This window comes from Pseudophryne corroboree, chromosome 5, assembly GCF_028390025.1.
Source record: "Pseudophryne corroboree isolate aPseCor3 chromosome 5, aPseCor3.hap2, whole genome shotgun sequence".
Taxonomy (NCBI): Eukaryota; Metazoa; Chordata; class Amphibia; order Anura; family Myobatrachidae; genus Pseudophryne; species Pseudophryne corroboree.
Window position 1 is genome coordinate 492,219,966 of NC_086448.1, and position 22,751 is coordinate 492,242,716.

The window sequence follows — 22,751 nt, forward strand, 5'->3', positions numbered from 1 at the left end:
GTTGAGTGTGCTATACGTAGTACTACTCTGTATTGCTAGTCCAGTGAAGTTTTATTGCATGTCATAATTTCTGCATTGTACAATGTGATTATGTGTGTGTGCATATAGCTGCTGTGTGACTTCCATTTCGTGTATCTCACTCAGATTGCTATCCCTATATTCTATAACCTGAGGGGCTAAGTGCGTCAGGTTTATCGTTTAATATAGGTAGTTCACAGGATATACTCTGTGTGTATTTCTGCTGCGAGGTACACTGGGCTCCACAAGGAATAACATTGGGGTTTAGAGTAGGATCTTGATCCGAGGCACCAACAGGCTCAAAGTTTTGACTGTTCCCAAGATGCACAGCGCTGCCTCCTCTATAACCCCGCCTCCGTGCACAGGAGCTCAGTTTGTACGTTGGTGACATGCAGTAAGCAGGCAATCAACAGGAGGGCTGCTCCTGCAGCCCATATTATAGCTTTATTTGAAGAAAAATAAGAATACTTTTAAAGACTTTAAGGGCTGCAATCACATACTTTCTTTGCTGCAGCTTCATCACCCCCGGCAGCGCTGTATACTCCCGCGCCCTGGTTGCCAGGTAACTACAGCAGAGGCTCCGGTGTCTTTCCAACGTAAGTCACACATGCCGCTGCCCTCCAGGATCGCGTGGCCGCAGGTACGGGGGAGGTAAGGGGTCTCTTTGGCCGCTTTTTTCCTCAATCCAGCACAGCCGTGGGAGGCGAGCCGTGCGTGCACTGGCGTGGACACTGTTATTGGGCAGCCACTCCACTAGCCACCAGGGACATTGGGCACAGGTGTGGGGGTTTTTACTCTATAAAAGCCCCTTTTTTCAGAGCCCGCAGTGCCCGGTGGGGATGCCAGCAGGGGGAGAAGGCCTAACCTGTAGCGCCTCCCCCAGCTCCAGGGCGCCATTTCTGTGAATGTTCCCGCCCTGGAGCTGCATATCTCTCCCTCACTCCCTGTCAGCAGCCATCACAGACAGAACTGGGCTGTTCCTAGGACTGCTGGGGCAAATCCTCCTCTGTAAAGCCGCCTGATCGCCAGCGCTGTGCATTTTACAGGACACTTAAGTATTCTACCTGTCAATGGGACAGTGTTAGTTAAGAAAGAGTGCATACATTTTGTTGGTACAAACACCCTGTGATATACATTCAGTGTTCACTGTGCTTTGTTATATCTATTGTTGACACATATAGATATACTGAGTTTTACTTTGTATTGCTAGTCCAGTGGAGTTTTATGGTGCATAATTTCAGCATGGTACGCTTGTGACTATATATGTGTGTGTGCATGTAGCTGCTGCGTGGCTGCTTTATTGGGTATTTCATTCAGTGTGCTATTCCTATATTCCATAACCTGTGGGGGCTGAGTGTATCAGGTTTTCTGTACAATATAGGATTTTTTTCACAAGATATACTTGCTACGTATTTTCTCTAACGTCCTAGTGGATGCTGGGGACTCCGTAAGGACCATGGGGAATAGACGGGCTCCGCAGGAGACAAGGCACTTTAAGAAAGAATTAGGAATACTGGTGTGCACTGGCTCCTCTCTCTGTCCCTCCTCCAGACCTCAGTTTGAATATGTGCCCGGACGAGCTGGGTGCACCTTAGTGAGCTCTCCTGAGCTTGCTAAATAGAAAGTATTTTGTTAGGATTTTTTTATTTTCAGAGAGATCTGCTGGCAACAGACTCTCTGCTACGTGGGACTGAGGGGAGAGAAGCAGCCCTACTAACTGCGGATAGGTCATGCTTCTTAGGCTACTGGACACCATTAGCTCCAGAGGGATCGAACACAGGAACGCACCCTTGGTCGTCCGATCCCGGAGCCGCGCCGCCGCCCCCCTCGCAGAGCCAGAAGCCGGCGTGAGAAGCAAGAAGACGTCAAAAGCGGCGGCAGAAGACTCCAGTCTTCATATGAGGTAGCGCACAGCACTGCAGCTGTGCGCCATTGCTCACACATTAAACCCACACACTCCGGTCACTGTAGGGTGCAGGGCGCAGGGGGTGGGCGCCCTGGGCAGCAATTGAGAACCTCTTGGCAAAAAGCAGCATATATACAGTTGGGCACTGTATATATGCATGAGCCCCCGCCATTATTTTACACAAAATCGCGGGACAGAAGCCCGCCGCTGAGGGGGCGGGGCTTCTTCCTCAGCACTCACCAGCGCCCTTTTCTCTCCACAGCTCCGCTGAGAGGAAGCTCCCCAGGCTCTCCCCTGCAGATTCACGGTAGAAAGAGGGTAAAAAGAGAGGGGGGGCACATAAATTTAGCGCAAAATCAGTATATACAGCAGCTACTGGGTAAACACTAAGTTACTGTGTAATTCCTGGGTCATATAGCGCTGGGGTGTGTGCTGGCATACTCTCTCTCTGTCTCTCCAAAAGGCCTTGTGGGGGTTCTGTCCTCAAATAGAGCATCCCCTGTGTGTGTTGTGTGTCGGTACGCTTGTGTCGACATGTTTGACGAGGAAGGCTATGTGGAAGCAGAGCAGGTACAAATGAATGTGGGATCGCCGCCGACACCCGATTGGATGGATATGTGGAAGGTTTTAAATGATAATGTTACTTACTTGCATAAAAGGTTGGATAAAGCCGAAGCCTTGGGACAGTCAGGGTCTCAACCCATGCCTGATCCTACAGCGCAGAGGCCGTCAGGGTCTCAAAAGCGCCCACTATCCCAAATTGTTGACACAGATATCGACACGGATTCTGACTCCAGTGTCGATGGCGATGATGCAAAGTTACAGCCTAAAATGGCTAAAGCCATCCGCTACAGGATTATAGCAATGAAGGATGTATTGCACATCTCAGAGGAAAACCCAGTCCCTGACGAGGGTTTATATGTTTGGGGAAAAAAGGCATGAGGTGACCTTTCCCCCTTCACATGAGTTAAATGAGTTATGTGAAAAAGCTTGGGAATCTCCAGATAGAAAAATGCAGATTTCCAAACGGTTGCTTATGGCGTATCCTTTCCCGCCAGCGGACAGGTTACGCTGGGAATCCTCCCCTAGGGTAGACAAAGCTTTGACACGCTTATCTAAGAAGGTAGCCCTGCCGTCACAGGATACGGCCACCCTAAAAGATCCTGCGGATAGAAAGCAGGAAGGTATCATGAAGTCCGTTTATACACATTCAGGTACCATACTAAGGCCGGCAATTGCGTCGGCCTGGATGTGTAGTGCTGTAGCAGCATGGACAGATACTTTATCTGAGGAACTTGATACCTTGGACAAGGATACTATATTACTGACCCTGGGGCATATAAAAGACGCTGTCCTATATATGAGAGATGCCCAAAGAGACATTAGCCTACTGGGCTCTAGAATAAATGCAATGTCGATTTCTGCCAGAAGGGTCCTGTGGACTCGGCAATGGACAGGTGATGCCGACTCAAAAAAGCACATGGAGGTTTTACCTTATAAGGGTGAGGAATTGTTTGGGGACGGTCTCTCGGATCTGGTTTCCACAGCTACGGCTGGGAAGTCAATTTTTTTGCCATATATCCCCTCACAGCCTAAGAAAGCACCATATTACCAAATGCAGTCCTTTCGATCACAAAGAGGCAAGAAAGTCCGAGGTGCGTCCTTTCTTGCCAGAGGCAGGGGTAGAGGAAAGAAGCTGCACAATACAGCTAGTTCCCAGGAACAGAAGTCCTCCCCGGCTTCCACTAAATCCACAGCATGACGCTGGGGCTCCACATGTGGAGCCAGGATCGGTGGGGGCGCGTCTCCGAAATTTCAGCCACCAGTGGGTTCGCTCACGGGTGGATCCCTGGGCTATACAGATTGTATCTCAGGGATACAAGCTGGAATTCGAAGTGATGCCCCCGCACCGTTACCTCAAATCGGCCCTGCCAGCTTCCCCCATAGAGAGGGAAATAGTGTTAGCGGCAATTCACAAATTATATCTCCAGCAGGTGGTGGTAAGGGTTCCCCTCCTTCAACAGGGAAGGGGTTACTATTCCACAATGTTTGTGGTACCGAAACCGGACCGTTCGGTCAGACCCATATTGAATTTAAAATCCCTGAACATTTTCCTGAAAAGGTTCAAGTTCAAGATGGAATCGCTCAGAGCGGTCATTGCAAGCCTGGTAGAGGGGGATTTTATGGTGTCTCTGGACATAAAGGATGCTTACCTGCATGTCCCCATTTATCCACCTCATCAGGAGTACCTCAGATTTGTGGTACAGGACTGTCATTACCAATTCCAGACGTTGCCGTTTGGTCTGTCCATGGCACCGAGAATATTTACCAAGGTAATGGCAGAAATGATGGTGCTTCTGCGAAAGCAAGGCGTCACAATTATCCCATACTTGGACGATCTCCTCATAAAGGCGAGGTCCAGAGAGCAGTTGCTGATCAGCGTAGCACACTCTCGGGAAGTGTTGCAACAGCACGGCTGGATTCTGAATATTCCAAAGTCGCAGCTGATTCCTACGACGCGTCTTCCCTTCCTGGGCATGATTCTGGGCACAGACCAGAAGAAAGTTTTTCTCCCGGCGGAGAAGGCTCAGGAGCTCGTGACTCTGGCAGGTTCCATGCGAGTGCTCACCTTCTCGAGGGTCGCAGGTTCGGCATTAAGGACTGGGTCCTGGTGACCACGGATGCAAGCCTCCGAGGGTGGGGGGCAGTCACACAGGGAAGAAATTTCCAGGGTCTGTGGTCAAGTCAGGAGACTTGTCTGCACATCAATATCCTGGAAATAAGGGCCATATACAACGCCCTAAGTCAAGCGGAGCCTCTGCTTCGCAACCAACCGGTGCTGATTCAGTCAGACATCACCGCAGTGGCTCATGTAAAACGCCAAGGCGGCACAAGGAGCAAGGTGGCGATGGCGGAAGCCACCAGAATTCTTCGCTGGGCGGAGAATCACGAAAAAGCACTGTCAGCAGTGTTCATTCCGGGAGTAGACAACTGGGAAGCAGACTTCCTCAGCAGGCACGACCTCCACCAGGGAGAGTGGAGACTTCATCAAGAAGTCTTCACACAGATTACAAGTCGTTGGGAACTGCCACAGGTGGACATGATGGCATCCCGCCTCAACAAAAGCTACAAATGTATTGCGCCAGGTCAAGAGACCCTCAGGCGATAGCTGTGGACGCACTAGTGACACCGTGGGTGTTCCAGTCGGTTTATGTGTTTCCTCCTCTTCCTCTCATACCCAAGAATCGTAAGAAAAAGAAAAAGAGGAGTGAGAACAATACTCAAGAAGAACTTGGTATCCGGAACTGCAAGAAATGCTCACAGAGAACCCATGGCCTCTGCCTCTCAGACAGGATCTGTTGCAACAGGGGCCCTGTCTGTTCCAAGACTTACCTCGTCTGCGTTTGATGGCATGGCGGTTTAACGCCGGATCCTAGCAGAAAAAGGTATTCCGGATGAGGTTATTCCTACGCTAATAAAGGCTAGGAAGGACGTGACGGCTAAACATTATCGCCGTATATGGCGAAAATATGTTGCTTGGTGTGAGGCCAGGAATGCCCCTACAGAGGAATTCCAGCTGGGCCGTTTCCTTCACTTCCTACAGTCGGGAGTGACTTTGGGCTTAAAATTGGGGTCCATTAAGGTCCAGATTTCAGCCCTATCCATTTTCTTTCAAAAGGAACTGGCTTCTCTTCCTGAAGTTCAGACGTTTGTAAAGGGAGTGCTGCATATTCAGCCCCCTTTTGTGCCACCAGTGGCACCTTGGGATCTTAACGTGGTGTTGAGTTTCCCGAAATCACACTGGTTTGAACCACTTAAAACCGTGGAGTTAAAATATCTCACGTGGAAGGTGGTCATGCTATTGGCCTTAGCTTCGGCTAGGCGTGTGTCAGAATTGGCGGCTTTGTCACATAAAAGGCCCTATCTGTTTTCCATATGGACAGGGCAGAATTACGGACTCGTCCGCAATTTCTGCCAAAAGTGGTGTCATCTTTTCATTTGAACCAACCTATTGTGGTGCCTGCGGCTACTCGTGACTTGGAGGATGCCAAGTTACTAGATGTAGTCAGGGCTTTGAAGGTTTATGTAGCCAGAACGGCTGGAGTCAGGAAAACTGAGTCGCTGTTTATCCTGTATGCATCCAACAAGCTGGGTGCTCCTGCTTCAAAGCAAACTATTGCTCGCTGGATCTGTAACACGATTCAGCAGGCTCATTCTGCGGCTGGATTGCCGCCTCCAAAATCTGTAAAAGCCCATTCCACAAAGAAGGTGGGCTCTTCTTGGGCGGCTGCCCGAGGGGTCTCGGCATTACAGCTTTGCCGAGCAGCTACTTGGTCGGGTTCAAACACTTTTGCAAAGTTCTACAAGTTTGATACCCTGGCTGAGGAGGACCTTGTGTTTGCTCATTCGGTGCTGCAGAGTCATCCGCACTCTCCCGCCCGTTTGGGAGCTTTGGTATAATCCCCATGGTCCTTACGGAGTCCCCAGCATCCACTAGGATGTTAGAGAAAATAAGATTTTACTTACCGGTAAATCTATTTCTCGTAGTCCGTAGTGGATGCTGGGCACCCGTCCCAAGTGCGGACTTCTTCTGCAATACTTGTATATAGTTTTTGCTTAAATAAGGGTTATGTTATGGTTGCATCAGGGTTATCTGATGCTCTGTTGTTGTTCATACTTTTAACTGGGTAAGTTTATCACGAGTTATACGGTGTGATTGGTGTGGCTGGTATGAGTCTTACCCTTGATTCCAAAATCCTTTCCTTGTACTGTCAGCTCTTCCGGGCACAGTTTCCTTAACTGAGGTCTGGAGGAGGGACATAGAGGGAGGAGCCAGTGCACACCAGTATTCCTAATTCTTTCTTAAAGTGCCCTGTCTCCTGCGGAGCCCGTCTATTCCCCATGGTCCTTACGGAGTCCCCAGCATCCACTACGGACTACGAGAAATAGATTTACCGGTAAGTAAAATCTTATTTCTCTGACGTCCTAGTGGATGCTGGGACTTCCGTAAGGACCATGGGGAATAGCGGCTCCGCAGGAGACTGGGCACAAAAAGTAAAAGCTTTAGACTAGCTGGTGTGCACTGGCTCCTCCCCCTATGACCCTCCTCCAAGCCTCAGTTAGATTTTTGTGCCCGAACGAGAAGGGTGCATGCTAGGTGGCTCTCCTGAGCTGCTTAGAAGTAAAAGTTTAAATAGGTTTTTTATTTTCAGTGAGTCCTGCTGGCAACAGGCTCACTGCATCGTGGGACTAAGGGGAGAAGAAGCGAACTCACCTGCGTGCAGAGTGGATTGGGCTTCTTGGCTACTGGACATTAGCTCCAGAGGGACGATCACAGGTTCAGCCTGGATGGGTCCCGGAGCCGCGCCGCCGGCCCCCTTACAGAGCCAGAAGAGCGAAGCGGTCCGGAGAAATCGGCGGCAGAAGACGTTCCTGTCTTCAGATAAGGTAGCGCACAGCACTGCAGCTGTGCGCCATTGCTCTCAGCACACTTCACACTCCGGTCACTGAGGGTGCAGGGCGCTGGGGGGGAGCGCCCTGAGACGCAATAAAACACTATAAAAACTTTATATGGCTAAAGAAATGCATCACATATAGCTCCTGGGCTATATGGATGCATTTAACCCCTGCCAGTTTTCCTGAAAAAAGCGGGAGAAAAGGCTGCCGTGAAGGGGGCGGAGCCTTTCTCCTCAGCACACAAGCGCCATTTTCTTTCACAGCTCCGCTGGAAGGACGGCTCCCTGACTCTCCCCTGCAGTCCTGCTACAAGAATCAGGGTAAAACAAGAGAGGGGGGGCACTATTGGCAGCTAATATAAAACAGCAGCTATAAAGGGAGAAACACTTACATAAGGTTATCCCTGTATATATATAGCGCTCTGGTGTGTGCTGGCAAACTCTCCCTCTGTCTCCCCAAAGGGCTCGTGGGGTCCTGTCCTCTTTCAGAGCATTCCCTGTGTGTGTGCTGGGTGTCGGTACGATTGTGTCGACATGTATGAGGAGGAAAATGATGTGGAAGCAGAGCAATTGCCTGTGTTAGTGATGTCACCCCCTAGGGAGTCGACACCTGACTGGATGGTCGTATTTAAAGAATTACGTGACAATGTCAGCACTTTGCAAAAAACTGTTGACGACATGAGACAGCCGGCAAATCAATTAGTGCCTGTTCAGGCGTCTCAGACACCGTCAGGGGCGCTAAAACGCCCGTTACCTCAGATGGTCGACACAGACCCAGACACGGATACTGAATCCAGTGTCGACGGTGAGGAGACAAACGTAATGTCCAGTAGGGCCACACGTTACATGATCACGGCAATGAAGGAGGCATTGAATATTTCTGACACTACAAGTACCACAAAAAAGGGTATTATGTGGGGTGTGAAAAAACTACCAGTAGTTTTTCCTGAATCAGATGAATTAAATGAGGTGTGTGATAAAGCGTGGTTTTCCCCCGATAAAAAACTGCTGATTTCTAATAAATTATTGGCACTATACCCTTTCCCGCCAGAGGTTAGGGCACGTTGGGAAACACCTCCTAGGGTAGATAAGGCGCTCACACGCTTATCAAAACAAGTGGCGTTACCGTCTCCCGATACGGCCGCCCTTAAGGAACCAGCTGATAGAAGGCTGGAAAATATCCTAAAAGGTATATACACACATACTGGTGTTATACTGCGACCAGCAATCGCCTCAGCCTGGATGTGCAGCGCTGGAGTGGCTTGGTCGGATTCCCTGACTGAAAATATTGATACCCTGGATAGGGACAGTATATTATTAACTATAGAGCATTTAAAGGATGCATTACTATATATGCGAGATGCACAGAGGGATATTTGCACCCTGGCATCTAGAGTGAGTGCGATGTCCATTTCTGCCAGAAGAGCGTTATGGACACGACAGTGGTCAGGTGATGCGGATTCCAAACGACATATGGAAGTATTGCCGTATAAAGGGGAGGAGTTATTTGTGGTCGGTCTATCGGACCTGGTGGCAACGGCTGGAAAATCCACCTTTTTACCCCAGGTCACCTCTCAGCAGAAAAGACACCGTCTTTTCAAACTCGGTCCTTTCGTCCCCATAAGGGCAAGCGGGCAAAAGGCCACTCATTTCTGCCCCGGGGCAGAGGAAGGGGAAAAAGACTGCACCAGGCAGCCTCTTCCCAGGAGCAGAAGCCCTCCCCCGCTTCTGCCAAGTCTTCAGCATGACGCTGGGGCTCTACAAGCGGACTCAGGCACGGTGGGGGGCCGTCTCAAGAATTTCAGCGCGCAGTGGGCTCACTCGCAAGTGGACCCCTGGATCCTGCAGGTAGTATCACAGGGGTACAAATTGGAATTCGAGACGTCTCCCCCTCGCCGGTTCCTGAAGTCTGCTCTACCAACGTCTCCCTCCGACAGGGAGGCGGTAGTGGAAGCTATTCACAAGCTGTATTCCCAGCAGGTGATAATCAAGGTACCTCTCCTACAACAGGGAAAGGGGTATTATTCCACGCTGTTTGTGGTACCGAAGCCGGACGGCTCGGTGAGACCAATTTTAAATCTAAAATCCTTGAACACTTACATAAAAAGGTTCAACTTCAAGATGGAGTCACTCAGAGCAGTGATAGCGAACCTGGAAGAAGGGGACTATATGGTATCTCTAGACATCAAAGATGCTTATCTCCATGTCCCAATCTACCCTTCTCACCAAGGGTACCTCAGGTTTGTGGTACAAAACTGTCATTATCAGTTTCAGACGCTGCCGTTTGGATTGTCCACGGCACCACGGGTCTTTAACAAGGTAATGGCCGAAATGATGATTCTTCTTCGAAGAAAAGGCGTCTTAATTATCCCTTACTTGGACGATCTCCTGATAAGGGCAAGGTCCAGGGAACAGTTAGAGGTCGGAGTAGCACTATCTCAGGTAGTGCTACGTCAGCACGGGTGGATCCTAAATATCCCAAAATCACAGCTGATTCCAACAACACGTCTACTGTTCCTGGGGATGATTCTGGACACAGTCCAGAAAAAGGTGTTTCTCCCGGAGGAGAAGGCCAGGGAGTTATCCGAGCTAGTCAGGAAACTCCTAAAACCAGGCCAAGTGTCAGTGCATCAATGCACGAGAGTCCTGGGAAAAATGGTGGCTTCTTACGAAGCGATTCCATTCGGAAGATTCCATGCAAGAACTTTTCAGTGGGATCTGCTGGACAAATGGTCCGGATCGCATCTTCAGATGCATCAGCGGATAACCCTATCTCCAAGGACAAGGGTGTCTCTCCTGTGGTGGTTACAGAGTGCTCATCTTCTAGAGGGCCGCAGATTCGGCATTCAGGATTGGATGCTGGTGACCACCGATGCCAGCCTGAGAGGCTGGGGAGCAGTCACACAGGGAAGAAATTTCCAGGGCTTGTGGTCAAGCATGGAAATGTCTCTTCACATAAATATCCTGGAACTAAGGGCCATTTACAATGCCCTAAGTCAAGCAAGGCCTCTGCTTCAGGGTCAGTCGGTATTGATCCAATCGGACAACATCACGGCAGTCGCCCACGTCAACAGACAGGGCGGCACAAGAAGCAGGAGGGCAATGGCAGAAGCTGCAAGGATTCTTTGCTTGGCGGAAAATCATGTGGTGGCACTGTCAGCAGTGTTCATTCCGGGAGTGGACAACTGGGAAGCAGACTTCCTCAGCAGACACGACCTCCACCCGGGGGAGTGGGGACTTCATCCAGAAGTCTTTCAAGTGATTGTAAACCGTTGGGAAAAACCAAAGGTGGACATGATGGCGTCCCGTCTCAACAAAAAACTGGACAGATATTGCGCCAGGTCAAGGGACCATCAGGCAATAGCGGTGGACGCTCTGGTAACACCGTGGGTGTACCAGTCGGTGTATGTGTTCCCTCCTCTGCCTCTCATACCAAAAGTACTGAGAATCATAAGAAGGAGAGGAGTAAAGACTATACTCGTGGCTCCGGATTGGCCAAGAAGAACTTGGTACCCGGAACTGCAAGAAATGCTCACGGAGGACCCGTGGCCTCTACCTCTAAGAAAGGACCTGCTCCAGCAGGGACCTTGTCTGTTCCAAGACTTACCGCGGCTGCGTTTGACGGCATGGCGGTTGAACGCCGGATCCTGATGGAAAAAGGCATTCCAGATGAAGTCATCCCTACCCTGATCAAAGCCAGGAAGGATGTAACCGCGAAACATTATCACCGCATTTGGCGAAAATATGTTGCGTGGTGTGAGGCCAAGAAGGCCCCCACCGAGGAATTTCAACTGGGTCGTTTCCTGCATTTCCTGCAAGCAGGACTGTCTATGGGCCTAAAATTAGGATCCATTAAGGTTCAAATTTCGGCCCTGTCGATCTTCTTCCAGAAAGAACTGGCTTCAGTGCCTGAAGTTCAGACGTTTGTCAAGGGGGTACTGCATATACAGCCTCCTTTTGTGCCACCAGTGGCACCTTGGGATCTCAATGTAGTTTTAGGGTTCCTAAAATCACATTGGTTTGAACCACTCACCACTGTGGAATTAAAATATCTCACATGGAAGGTGGTCATGCTGTTAGCTCTGGCGTCAGCCAGGCGTGTCTCAGAATTGGCGGCTTTGTCATATAAAAGCCCTTACCTAATTTTTCATTCAGACAGGGCAGAATTGAGGACTCGTCCTCAATTTCTCCCTAAGGTGGTTTCAGCGTTTCACATGAACCAACCTATTGTGGTGCCTGCGGCTACTAGGGACTTGGAGGACTCCAAGTTGCTAGACGTAGTCAGGGCCCTGAAAATATATGTTTCCAGGACGGCTGGAGTCAGAAAATCTGACTCGCTGTTTATCCTGTATGCACCCAACAAGCTGGGTGCTCCTGCTTCTAAGCAGACGATTGCTCGTTGGATTTGTAGTACAATTCAGCTTGCACATTCTGTGGTAGGACTGCCACAGCCAAAATCTGTTAAAGCCCATTCCACAAGGAAAGTGGGCTCATCTTGGGCGGCTGCCCGAGGGGTCTCGGCTTTACAACTTTGCCGAGCAGCTACTTGGTCAGGGGCAAACACGTTTGCAAAATTTTACAAATTCGATACCCTGGCTGAGGAGGACCTGGAGTTCTCTCATTCGGTGCTGCAGAGTCATCCGCACTCTCCCGCCCGTTTGGGAGCTTTGGTATAATCCCCATGGTCCTTACGGAAGTCCCAGCATCCACTAGGACGTCAGAGAAAATAAGAATTTACTTACCGATAATTCTATTTCTCATAGTCCGTAGTGGATGCTGAGCGCCCATCCCAAGTGCGGATTGTCTGCAATACTTGTATATAGTTATTGTTACAAAAAAATCGGGTTGTTTATTGTTGTGAGCCATCTTTTCAGAGGCTCCTACGTTTATCATACTGTTAACTGGGTTCAGATCAGAGGTTGTACAGTGTGATTGGTGTGGCTGGTATGAGTCTTACCCGGGATTCAAAATCCTTCCTTATTATGTACGCTCGTCCGGGCACAGTATCCTAACTGAGGCTTGGAGGAGGGTCATAGGGGGAGGAGCCAGTGCACACCAGCTAGTCTAAAGCTTTTACTTTTTGTGCCCAGTCTCCTGCGGAGCCGCTATTCCCCATGGTCCTTACGGAAGTCCCAGCATCCACTACGGACTATGAGAAATAGAATTATCGGTAAGTAAATTCTTATTTTTTACTTGTGATTTATAGTCAACCTATATATCTCTTGGATTCCAGGTAGTTGTGATACCACAGTCACACTTCAAAGGGAGTTCTTGTTGGGTATATCCCTGCTACAAATTGTACCAGGTTGCCCAATATTGTGCTTACTATTATGTCAGCTACAAGAGGTAACTGAGCTGGGGCTTCTCCCACACTGTGTGGTGGTGATGCTGCAGACATTTTGGAGGAAAATGTGGCAGCAGAAAGTTCAAGTCCAGGGGGTTCCTTACCCCCCAGTGGGTCCGTAGCGCCAGGGGAAACAAATGATCCACCTTGGGCTAACTTTTCCACGCTGTTAAACACGCTTGTAACTAAATTGGCGCCCCCTGTGGGACCACCTGTACCATTGCAGCAGTTTTATGGTCCCTGCTATTAATCCGCCATGGGCAGATCAAATGTCTACTTAGTTACAGCATTTGAACCGGTCACTGACTAAATCTAAGTGTCACTCTCGCCCGCCTAGGACTAAGTCGTCTTCTAAACGGGCCATTACCTTCTCCCTATCCACTGTTATCCCGGACACGTCCTCTGAGGAGGATGGTGCATATACTGATCCCACAGACACTGACTCAGATGTTTCTGATGGGGAAGGGAAGTCATTGGTGGATGTCCCTGATCTGATTGAGGCAATTAGGCTCATTCTTCAGGTGTCTGATATATCCTGAGCCTGAAGCTGTCTCTAAAAAGCCGGATAGGTTTAAACGTAAGAATGTGGTTAAACAAGTTTTACCTCATTCTGATCACCTGGTTGACATACGTCAGGAATCCTGGGAAAATCCGGGGACAAAATTCACACCAAATAAGAGACTGTTGACTCGCTATCCTCTCTCTGCGGAGATATGTAAGAATTGTGATACTCCTCCGCCTGTAGATTCTCATGTGGCGCGCATGGTAGTTTCCTCTGCTCTGCCAGTAACTATCGTCACCTCTCTGAAGGAACCGACGGATAGACGTGTGGAGGGTTGTTTGAAAGCGATTACACCCTAACGGGGGCTGTGCATAGGCCAACCATTGCAGCAACATGGGCTGCTGAAGCTGTTGAGGCGTGGGCTCAGGAGCTAGAGGCGGAATGCCTTCTCATGCATCTGAGCATGCTCGACAGTGTCTCTCGTATATTACCACGGCTTTTCTTTACCTTGAGGCAGCATCCGATGCTGGGGTGCTGGCGGCCAAGGCTGCTACTACATCCGTCTTGGCCAGACGTATCCTTAGGTTGAGATCCTGGTCGGTTGATATGGATTCCAAGAAATCCCTGGAGGTGCTTCCTTTCAATGGAGACATTCTCTTTGGAGAAGACCTCAATAAGATTGTGGCTGATCTGGCTACTGCTAAAACAGCTTGCCTACCTAGTACGGATCCTTCCACGCAGAAGGCTAAAAGTACTTTCCCTCTGTCCTTTTGTCCTCCAGGTAAAGCAAAAGGTCAGGCATATCCAAAGCAAGCTCGTGCTTCCAGACCAGCCAAGCCCAGACTGAAACGAGCCTGGGCTGCCCGTCAGCCTGCTTCCAAAACTGACCAGCCTGCCGCATGACGGGGCGGGCCTCCCTCTGGGGGATCATAGGGTGGGGGGCCGACTTCTAGGTTTTGCCCAGGAATGTTAAAGACCACTTCTGATGCCTGGGTAAGGGAAGTCGTCACTCGAGGTTACGCCGTACCCTTCAAGAATCGCCCCCCTCATCAATTTTGCCTAACGGCTGTTCCTCTGGACCCGACAAAGGCAAACACACTGCATTCAGTGGTACATTCCCTCCTGACCACAGGAGTGGTAGTACAGGTGCCTCTGGCTCAGAGGGGGTAATTCCAAGTTGATCGCAGCAGGAATTTTGTTAGCAGTTGGGCAAAACCATGTGCACTGCAGGGGAAGCAGATATAACATGTGCAGAAAGTTAGATTTGGGTGGGTTATTTTGTTTCTGTGCAGGGTAAATACTGGTTGCTTTATTTTTAAACTGCAAATTAGATTGCAGATTGAACACACCACACCCAAATCTAACTCTCTCTGCACATGTTAAATCTGCCTCCGCCGCAGTGCACATGGTTTTGCCCAACTGCTAACAAAATTCCTGCTGCGATCAACTTGGAATTACCCCCAGAGAGGCAATATGTACTATTCACCGCTTTTTCTAGTCCCGACGGCCCATTCTCAATCTGAAGTCCTTGAACAAACATGTGCGGGTCTCCAGGTTTCGTATGGAAACTCTGCGCTCTACTGTTCTGGCCTAGGAGCCTGAGGACTTTATGGTCTCCCTGGACATACAGGATGCCTACCTGCATATTTCTATTACAGTGTCTCATCAGCACTACCTGAGGTTTGCGGTGGGCAACCTTCATTACCAATTTCGGGCGTTACCCTTTGGTTTGACAACGGCTCCCCGAGTTTTCACCAAAGTTATGGCGGTCATGATGGCTACACTCCGCAGTCACGGGGTCAGGATCCTACCGTACTTGGACGATTTGTTGATCCTGGCAAATTCCCCAGAACTTCTCCTGTGTCATCTCGATCTGACGGTCCAGTGCATGAAAGCCCACCGGTGGCTGATCAACTGGAAGAAATCCTCCCTAGTTCATGCTCTGAGCATGTGACATCTGGGAGCGGTATTGGACACTCACAACCAACGGTTGTTCTTGTCTCAGGACAGGATTCGATGCTTCCTATCTCGTCCGCAAGTGTCGATACATTCGGCAGTGCAAGTGCTAGGTCTCGTGGTGTCTGTTTTAGACATGGTGGAGTACGCTCAATTCCATTCTCGCCCCCTGCGGAAGTTGATTCTGACCGAGTGGAACGCCCTGCCTCACCGGATCAGGTCTCGCATGATCTCCTTGTCTCCGGAGGTCCACCTGTCTGTGAGCTGGTGGCTTCAGGACCTACGATTGAGCAGGGGCCGTCCCTTCTGGATAGCCAACTGGGTCCTTCTGACGACGGATGCCAGTCTGAGAGGTTGGGGCGCGGTGTTGGAACAACACTCTCTTCAGGGTCGGTGGACCAAGGATAAACATTCTGGGACTGCGGGCAGTGTTCAATGCATTGACAATGGCCCAGCATCTAATACAGAACAGACCTGTTCAAATACAATCGGACAACGCCACCACGGTGGCGTACATAAATTATCAAGGCGGCACTCGAAGCCGCATGTCAATGAGGGAAGTATGAGGGTTTGATGGTGAATAGACATGGTGAAGTGTGCACAATTCCACTCAAGATCTCTCCAGCATCTGTTTCCATTTACATTAAATTCTCTGATAAGAGACCATCTGTGAATACCAGGTGGTGTAGGTGGGCCAGATGGACAATAACCATCTACAGCCATACCACACTTGATATGCCCAATCTCACCTGATCTTGCAAGCTAAGCAGTGTGGGGCCTGGTTAGTACTTGGATGGGAGAACACCAGGTGCTGTCCGTATAACACAAACAAGTACATGGTACTGGCAGAAAAGTTAAGAAAGTCAGTAGCCTGGGGGCTACAGACATTCCATCTAGACCAGAGGACACACTTTTGGATATCAGGTTGGAGATCCCGAAAACAAATACCAGTCTTCAGGGCTGTGGGGGTCATTCTCCGTAAGATTATGATTCCGGGGACTATGGGCCACAGAATAAAGTTGCCTGCTAATAAGCCTGTTAGCACTTCGGGCCATATACTGGGTCCTGATTCAGGCACGTGACACTCCTAAAGGAAAACCGGTCCAGGTCCGCAAGGACATGGCAGTAGTGTACCTCAACCTTCAGATAGGAACACGCAGCTAAACAGCAAGGAAGGAGGTAAGTCACATACTAAAGTGTGCAGAACTCCATCTTCCAGCCTTGTCCGCAGTGTTTGTGCCGGGAGTCCTAAACTGAAGAGCAGATTTTCTCAGTTGACACGCAATTCACATAAGCGAGTGGGCTTTGCACCCTAAAGTCGTTTCAGACTCAGGTAAACAAGTGGGGTTGGCCAGAGATAGATCTCATGGAGTCCCATCTGAACAACAAAGAGCCCATAATCGGGTTAGGAACAAAAGATCAGGAAGTGATCTTTGTGGACGTCTTTTTAATGGGAATTTCATGTCACTTATGTGTTTTCACAAATCATCCTGCTACCCAGGATAGTGAGGAAAATACAACAAGAAGGCCAGGATTTTAATAGCTCCGGCTTGGCCCAGAAGGCGTTGGTACACACAGCCGCAGAAAATGTCGAATGCCATTACTGTTTCCTCTACGCCCAGATCTACAAATGCAGGGTCCTTGTTATCACAGATATCTGGATCAACTGTCTTGACGGCGTGACTCTTGAAGTCTGTATCCTGAAGTCCAGGGGATTCTCACAGATGCTCAGAGCAAGGGAAACTTCCTTGGCTCGTATTTATCACCAAATATAGCAAGCCTATATTCATTGGTGCAATGGAAGAGGTATGGACCCGAAATCTTTCAGAGTTTCCAGGGTTCTAGCATTCCTTCAGGCAGGAATGGATAAAGGTTTAAGGGTGGCTTCCTTGATAATGCAAGTGTCAGCATTGACTGTGTTGTTCCAAAAGAAAATTGCCAAATTGCAGGATGTGCGCGCTTTTTTCCAGTGAATGTGGCGCATTCAACCTCCTTTTGCTCCTACTACAGTGCCTGGGGATTTAAGTCTAGTCCTCAAAGCCCTTCAAGTTGCTCTGTTTGAACCACTAAATAAAGTGGATGTTAAATGGTTGACAGCTAAAGTCCTCTTTCTGCTGATTATGGCATCAGCTAGAAGAGTGTCAGATTTAGGAGCACTGTCATGTTAATCTCCTTGTTTGATGTTTATCTAGATAAAATAGTTCTCAGAACTAGGTCTGGGTATCTTCCTAAGGTGGGGTCTAGATTCCACCTTAATGAAGACATTGTAGTCCCGGTTTTTCAGTATCAGGATTTTCTGCGGGAGATGCATCGCTGGACGTAGTCCGGGCATTAAGGATCTACGTGGATCATACCAGTGCCATCAGAAAGATAGATTCTCTCCATGCTCTACGGATTTCACAAGAGGGGATGGCCTGCTACTAAACAGACGCTAGCAAGATGGCTTCGAATGACGATTTCAGAATCATATTCTCGAGCTGATCTCCCTGTTCCGGCTAATGTCTCTGCTCACTCTACACGTAAGGTAGGTCCTTCATGGGTAGCACAACATGGTGCTTCAGCAGAACAGATATGTAAGGCAGCCACATGGTCTTCCAATAACACATTCATTAGACATTATGCCTTGGATACTTTTGCCTCTCATGATGCTGAATTCGGGCATAAGGTTCTCCTATCTAATCAGGAGCGTCCCCACCACTAAAAATTGCTTTGGGAAGTCCCATTGTTATCCTGTGGATAACCTGTGGACCCTGCCGGAGAAATATACGTTATGGTAAGAACTTACCTTTGATAACTGTATTTCTCCTATGTCCACAGGTTTCCACAGGGATCCCACCCTGACGCACCTGATTTGAGGATCTTTATACTCGCTAAACTCTTCTCTCTTGCATGGAAGGTTGTGCATGTGTGTTCTTCTCGCCTGAATAGGGTTCTACATAATGCTCCGGCCTAAATGCTTTGGAATCCAACTGATTTGCTTGAGCCAGTGGGCGGGGATATATGGACGGGCCTGTTGCATCCTGGGAGGACTGAAAGCTTGTGATCGTTTGGTGCCAATCCGCTATCGCTCCATCATATCCCATTGTTATCCTGTGGAAACCCGTGGACATAGGAGAAATACCGTTATCAACAGTAAGTTCTTACCATAACGTATGTTTAACTATTTTTAACATTTTGTACAAATCATGTAAACATGGTTTGTATTAGTAGATATGTAAGATTCTACCATTCTACTAGTTGTAGTGCGGTGTGTAGTGCAGCCTGCCGCATTGCGTATGCCCGTGCTTGCGCATCGCAGGCAGCGATGAGGCTGCCTACGTCTGTACATTAACCCCACTTTCATGAGAGGTTTGGTGTACCGTACAGTAGAACATATTTCCTTCTCCAACCTCCCTAATTATACAGGATCTCTCTACTACGGCATAAATGTATCATTGATTACTTACTGTACTAGTGGATTATCTGATGCATAACGTGTCATTTATTCTGTCCTATATAGGTGCTGCCTTTTATTTATCGGGCTATTGGATCGAAACACTTGCCTGCAAGTAACATCAGTTTTATTCACTTTGATTCACATCCAGATCTCCTGATACCAGTGAATATGCCTGCAGACACTGTGTTTGACAAAGAAGCCTTGTTTAGGTGAGATTAATCGGTTTTATGCTTATTTTCCCAAATCTTACCAGTCATAAATGAAAATACTGCCCTGGCAAAGTTGCTATTGCCATGCTTATTTGAACTAAGCTGTTGAGTGTGTTTTTTTTTTTTTTTTTACTTAAAACTTACACAGAAGGCAACGGTGCTGTGTCTAAGTGATTAAATCACTTACTTAAATGTGTATATAGACCAGGAGAGAGAGATAAGGGAAAAGTGTATGAGCCCTGTAGATTATAAGAAGCAGTTGAGCCTGAATGTTTCATTCAAACCCCTAGGGGCTATTGTCTTAAAACAGTGAGACAGATGTATTAAGCCTGAAGAAGTGATAAAGCAGTGATAAGTGCAAGGTGATAACGCACCAGCCAGTCAGCTCCTAACTGTCAATTTACATATTGTAGCTGATTGGCTGGTGCGTTATCACCTTGCACTTATCACTGCTTTCTCTATCGTCCTAAGTGGATGCTGGGGTTCCTGAAAGGACCATGGGGAATAGCGGCTCCGCAGGAGACAGGGCACAAAAAAGTAAAGCTTTACTAGGTCAGGTGGTGTGCACTGGCTCCTCCCCCTATGACCCTCCTCCAGACTCCAGTTAGATTTTGTGCCCGAACGAGAAGGGTGCAATCTAGGTGGCTCTCCTAAAGAGCTGCTTAGAGAAAGTTTAGTTTAGGTTTTTTTCTTTACAGTGAGTCCTGCTGGCAACAGGATCACTGCAACGTGGGACTTAGGGGGAAAGTAGTAAACTCACCTGCATGCAGAGTGGATTTGCTGCTTGGCTACTGGACACCATTAGCTCCAGAGGGATCGAACACAGGCCCAGCCGTGGAGTCCGGTCCCGGAGCCGCGCCGCCGACCCCCTTGCAGATGCTGAAGCGTGAAGAGGTCCGGAAACCGGCGGCTGAAGACTCCTCAGTCTTCATAAGGTAGCGCACAGCACTGCAGCTGTGCGCCATTTTCCTCTCAGCACACTTCACTGGGCAGTCACTGAGGGTGCAGAGCGCTGGGGGGGGGCGCTCTGAGAGGCAAATATAAACCTTATACAAGGCTAAAAATACCTCACATATAGCCCATAGGGGCTATATGGAGATATTTAACCCCTGCCTGACTGGAAAAATAGCGGGAGAAGAACCCGCCGAAAAAGGGGCGGGGCCTATCTCCTCAGCACACGGCGCCATTTTCTGTCACAGCTCCGCTGGTCAGAACGGCTCCCAGGTCTCTCCCCTGCACTGCACTACAGAAACAGGGTAAAACAGAGAGGGGGGGCACATTAATGGCTATATATATATATATTAAAGCAGCTATAAGGGAGCACTTAATATAAGGATATCCCTTGTATATATAGCGCTTTGTGGTGTGTGCTGGCAGACTCTCCCTCTGTCTCCCCAAAAGGGCTAGTGGGTCCTGTCTTCATTAGAGCATTCCCTGTGAGTTTGCGGTGTGTGTCGGTACGTGGTGTCGACATGTATGAGGACGATATTGGTGTGGAGGCGGAGCAATTGCCAAATATGCAGATGTCACCCCCAGGGGGTCGACACCAGAATGGATGCCTTTATTTGTGGAATTACGTGATGGTTTATCTTCCCTTAAACAGTCAGTTGAGGACATGAGGCGGCCGGACAATCAATTAATGCCTGTCCAGGCGCCTCAAACACCGTCAGGGGCTGTAAAACGCCCTTTGCCTCAGTCGGTCGACACAGACCCAGACACGGGCACTGATTCCAGTGACGACGGTAGAAATTCAAACGTATTTTCCAGTAGGGCCACACGTTATATGATTTTGGCAATGAAGGAGACGTTACATTTAGCTGATACTACAGATACCGTAAAACAGGGTATTATGTATGGTGTGAAAAAACTACAAACAGTTTTTCCTGAATCAGAAGAATTAAATGACGTGTGTGATGAAGCGTGGGTTGCTCCTGATAAAAAGTTGATAATTTCAAAAAAAGTTATTGGCATTATACCCTTTCCCGCCAGAGGTTAGGGCGCGCTGGGAAACACCCCCTAAGGTGGACAAGGCGCTCACACGCTTATCCAAACAAGTGGCGTTACCCTCTCCTGAGACGGCCGCACTTAAGGATCCATCAGATAGAAAGATGGAAGTTATTCAAAAGAATATATACACACATGCAGGTGTTATACTACGACCAGCTATAGCAACTGCCTGGATGTGCAGTGCTGGAGTAGTTTGGTCAGAATCCCTGATTGAAAATATTGATACCCTAGATAGGGACAATGTTTTACTGTCGTTAGAACAAATAAAGGATGCATTTATCTATATGCGTGATGCACAGAGGGATATTTGCACACTGGCATCTCGGGTGAGTGCTATGTCCATTTCAGCCAGAAGAGCCTTATGGACACGACAGTGGACAGGCGATGCGGATTCAAAACGTCACATGGAGGTTTTGCCGTATAAAGGGGAGGAGTTATTTGGAGTTGGTCTATCAGACTTGGTGGCCACGGCTACTGCCGGGAAATCCACTTTTTTACCTCAAGTCACTCCCCAACAGAGAAAGGCACCGACCTTTCAACCGCAGCCTTTTCGCTCCTACAAAAATAAGAGAGCAAAGGGCTTGTCGTACCTGCCACGAGGCAGAGGAAGAGGGAAGAGACACCAACAGGCAGCTCCTTCCCAGGAACAGAAGCCCTCCCCGGCTCCTGCAAAAACCTCAGCATGACGCTGGGGCCTCTCAAGCGGACTCGGGGACAGTGGGGGGCCGTCTCAAAAATTACAGCGCGCAGTGGGCTCACTCGCAGGTAGACCCCTGGATCCTGCAGATAATATCTCAGGGGTACAGGTTGGAATTAGAGACGGATCCTCCTCATCGTTTCCTGAAGTCTGCCTTACCAACCGTCTCTTCCGAAAGGGAGAGGGTGTTGGAAGCCATTCACAAGCTGTACGCTCAGCAGGTGATAGTCAAAGTACCCCTATTACAACAAGGAAAGGGGTATTATTCCACTCTATTTGTGGTACCGAAGCCGGATGGCTCGGTAAGGCCTATTCTAAATCTGAAGTCCTTGAACCTCTACATAAAAAAGTTCAAGTTCAAGATGGAGTCACTCAGAGCAGTGATAGCGAACCTGGAAGAAGGGGACTTTATGGTATCCTTGGACATCAAGGATGCGTATCTACACGTTCCGATTTACCCCGCACACCAGGGGTACCTCAGGTTCATTGTTCAAAACTGTCACTATCAGTTTCAGACGCTGCCGTTCGGATTGTCCACGGCGCCTCGGGTCTTTACCAAGGTAATGGCCGAGATGATGATTCTTCTTCGAAGAAAAGGCGTATTAGTTATCCCATACTTGGACGATCTCCTAATAAGGGCAAGGTCCAGAGAACAGCTGGAGACAGCTTTAGCACTATCTCAAGAGGTGCTAAGACAACACGGGTGGATTCTGAATATTCCAAAATCCCATTTAATCCCGACAACTCGTCTGCTGTTCCTAGGAATGATTCTGGACACGGTTCAGAAAAAGGTTTTCCTTCCAGAGGAAAAAGCCAAGGAGTTATCCGATCTGGTCAGGAACCTCCTAAAACCAGGAAAAGTGTCAGTACATCAATGCACAAGAGTCCTGGGAAAAATGGTGGCTTCTTACGAAGCAATTCCATTCGGCAGATTCCATGCAAGAATATTCCAAAGGGATCTGTTGGACAAATGGTCAGGGTCGCATCTGCAGATGCACCTGCGAATAACCCTGTCACCAAAGACAAGGGTGTCACTTCTGTGGTGGTTGCAGAAGGCTCACCTATTAGAAGGCCGCAGATTCGGCATTCAGGATTGGATCCTGGTGACCACGGACGCCAGCCTGAGAGGCTGGGGAGCAGTCACACAAGGAAGAAACTTCCAGGGAGTATGGACGAGTCTGGAAAAGTCTCTTCACATAAACATTCTGGAACTAAGAGCA

The 22,751-nt window shown here is 48.8% G+C and overlaps 1 protein-coding gene across 1 annotated transcript in view; it reads left to right on the plus strand.

The window, feature by feature from the left end:
- Nucleotides 1–22,751, plus strand: part of C5H5orf22 (chromosome 5 C5orf22 homolog) — a 236,848-nt gene that overhangs the window by 26,883 nt on the left and 187,214 nt on the right. Inside the window, exon 2 of the mRNA XM_063925203.1 lies at nucleotides 18,682–18,827. Coding sequence (XP_063781273.1) covers nucleotides 18,682–18,827 — 146 coding nt within the window. The remainder of the gene's footprint in view (nucleotides 1–18,681; nucleotides 18,828–22,751) is intronic.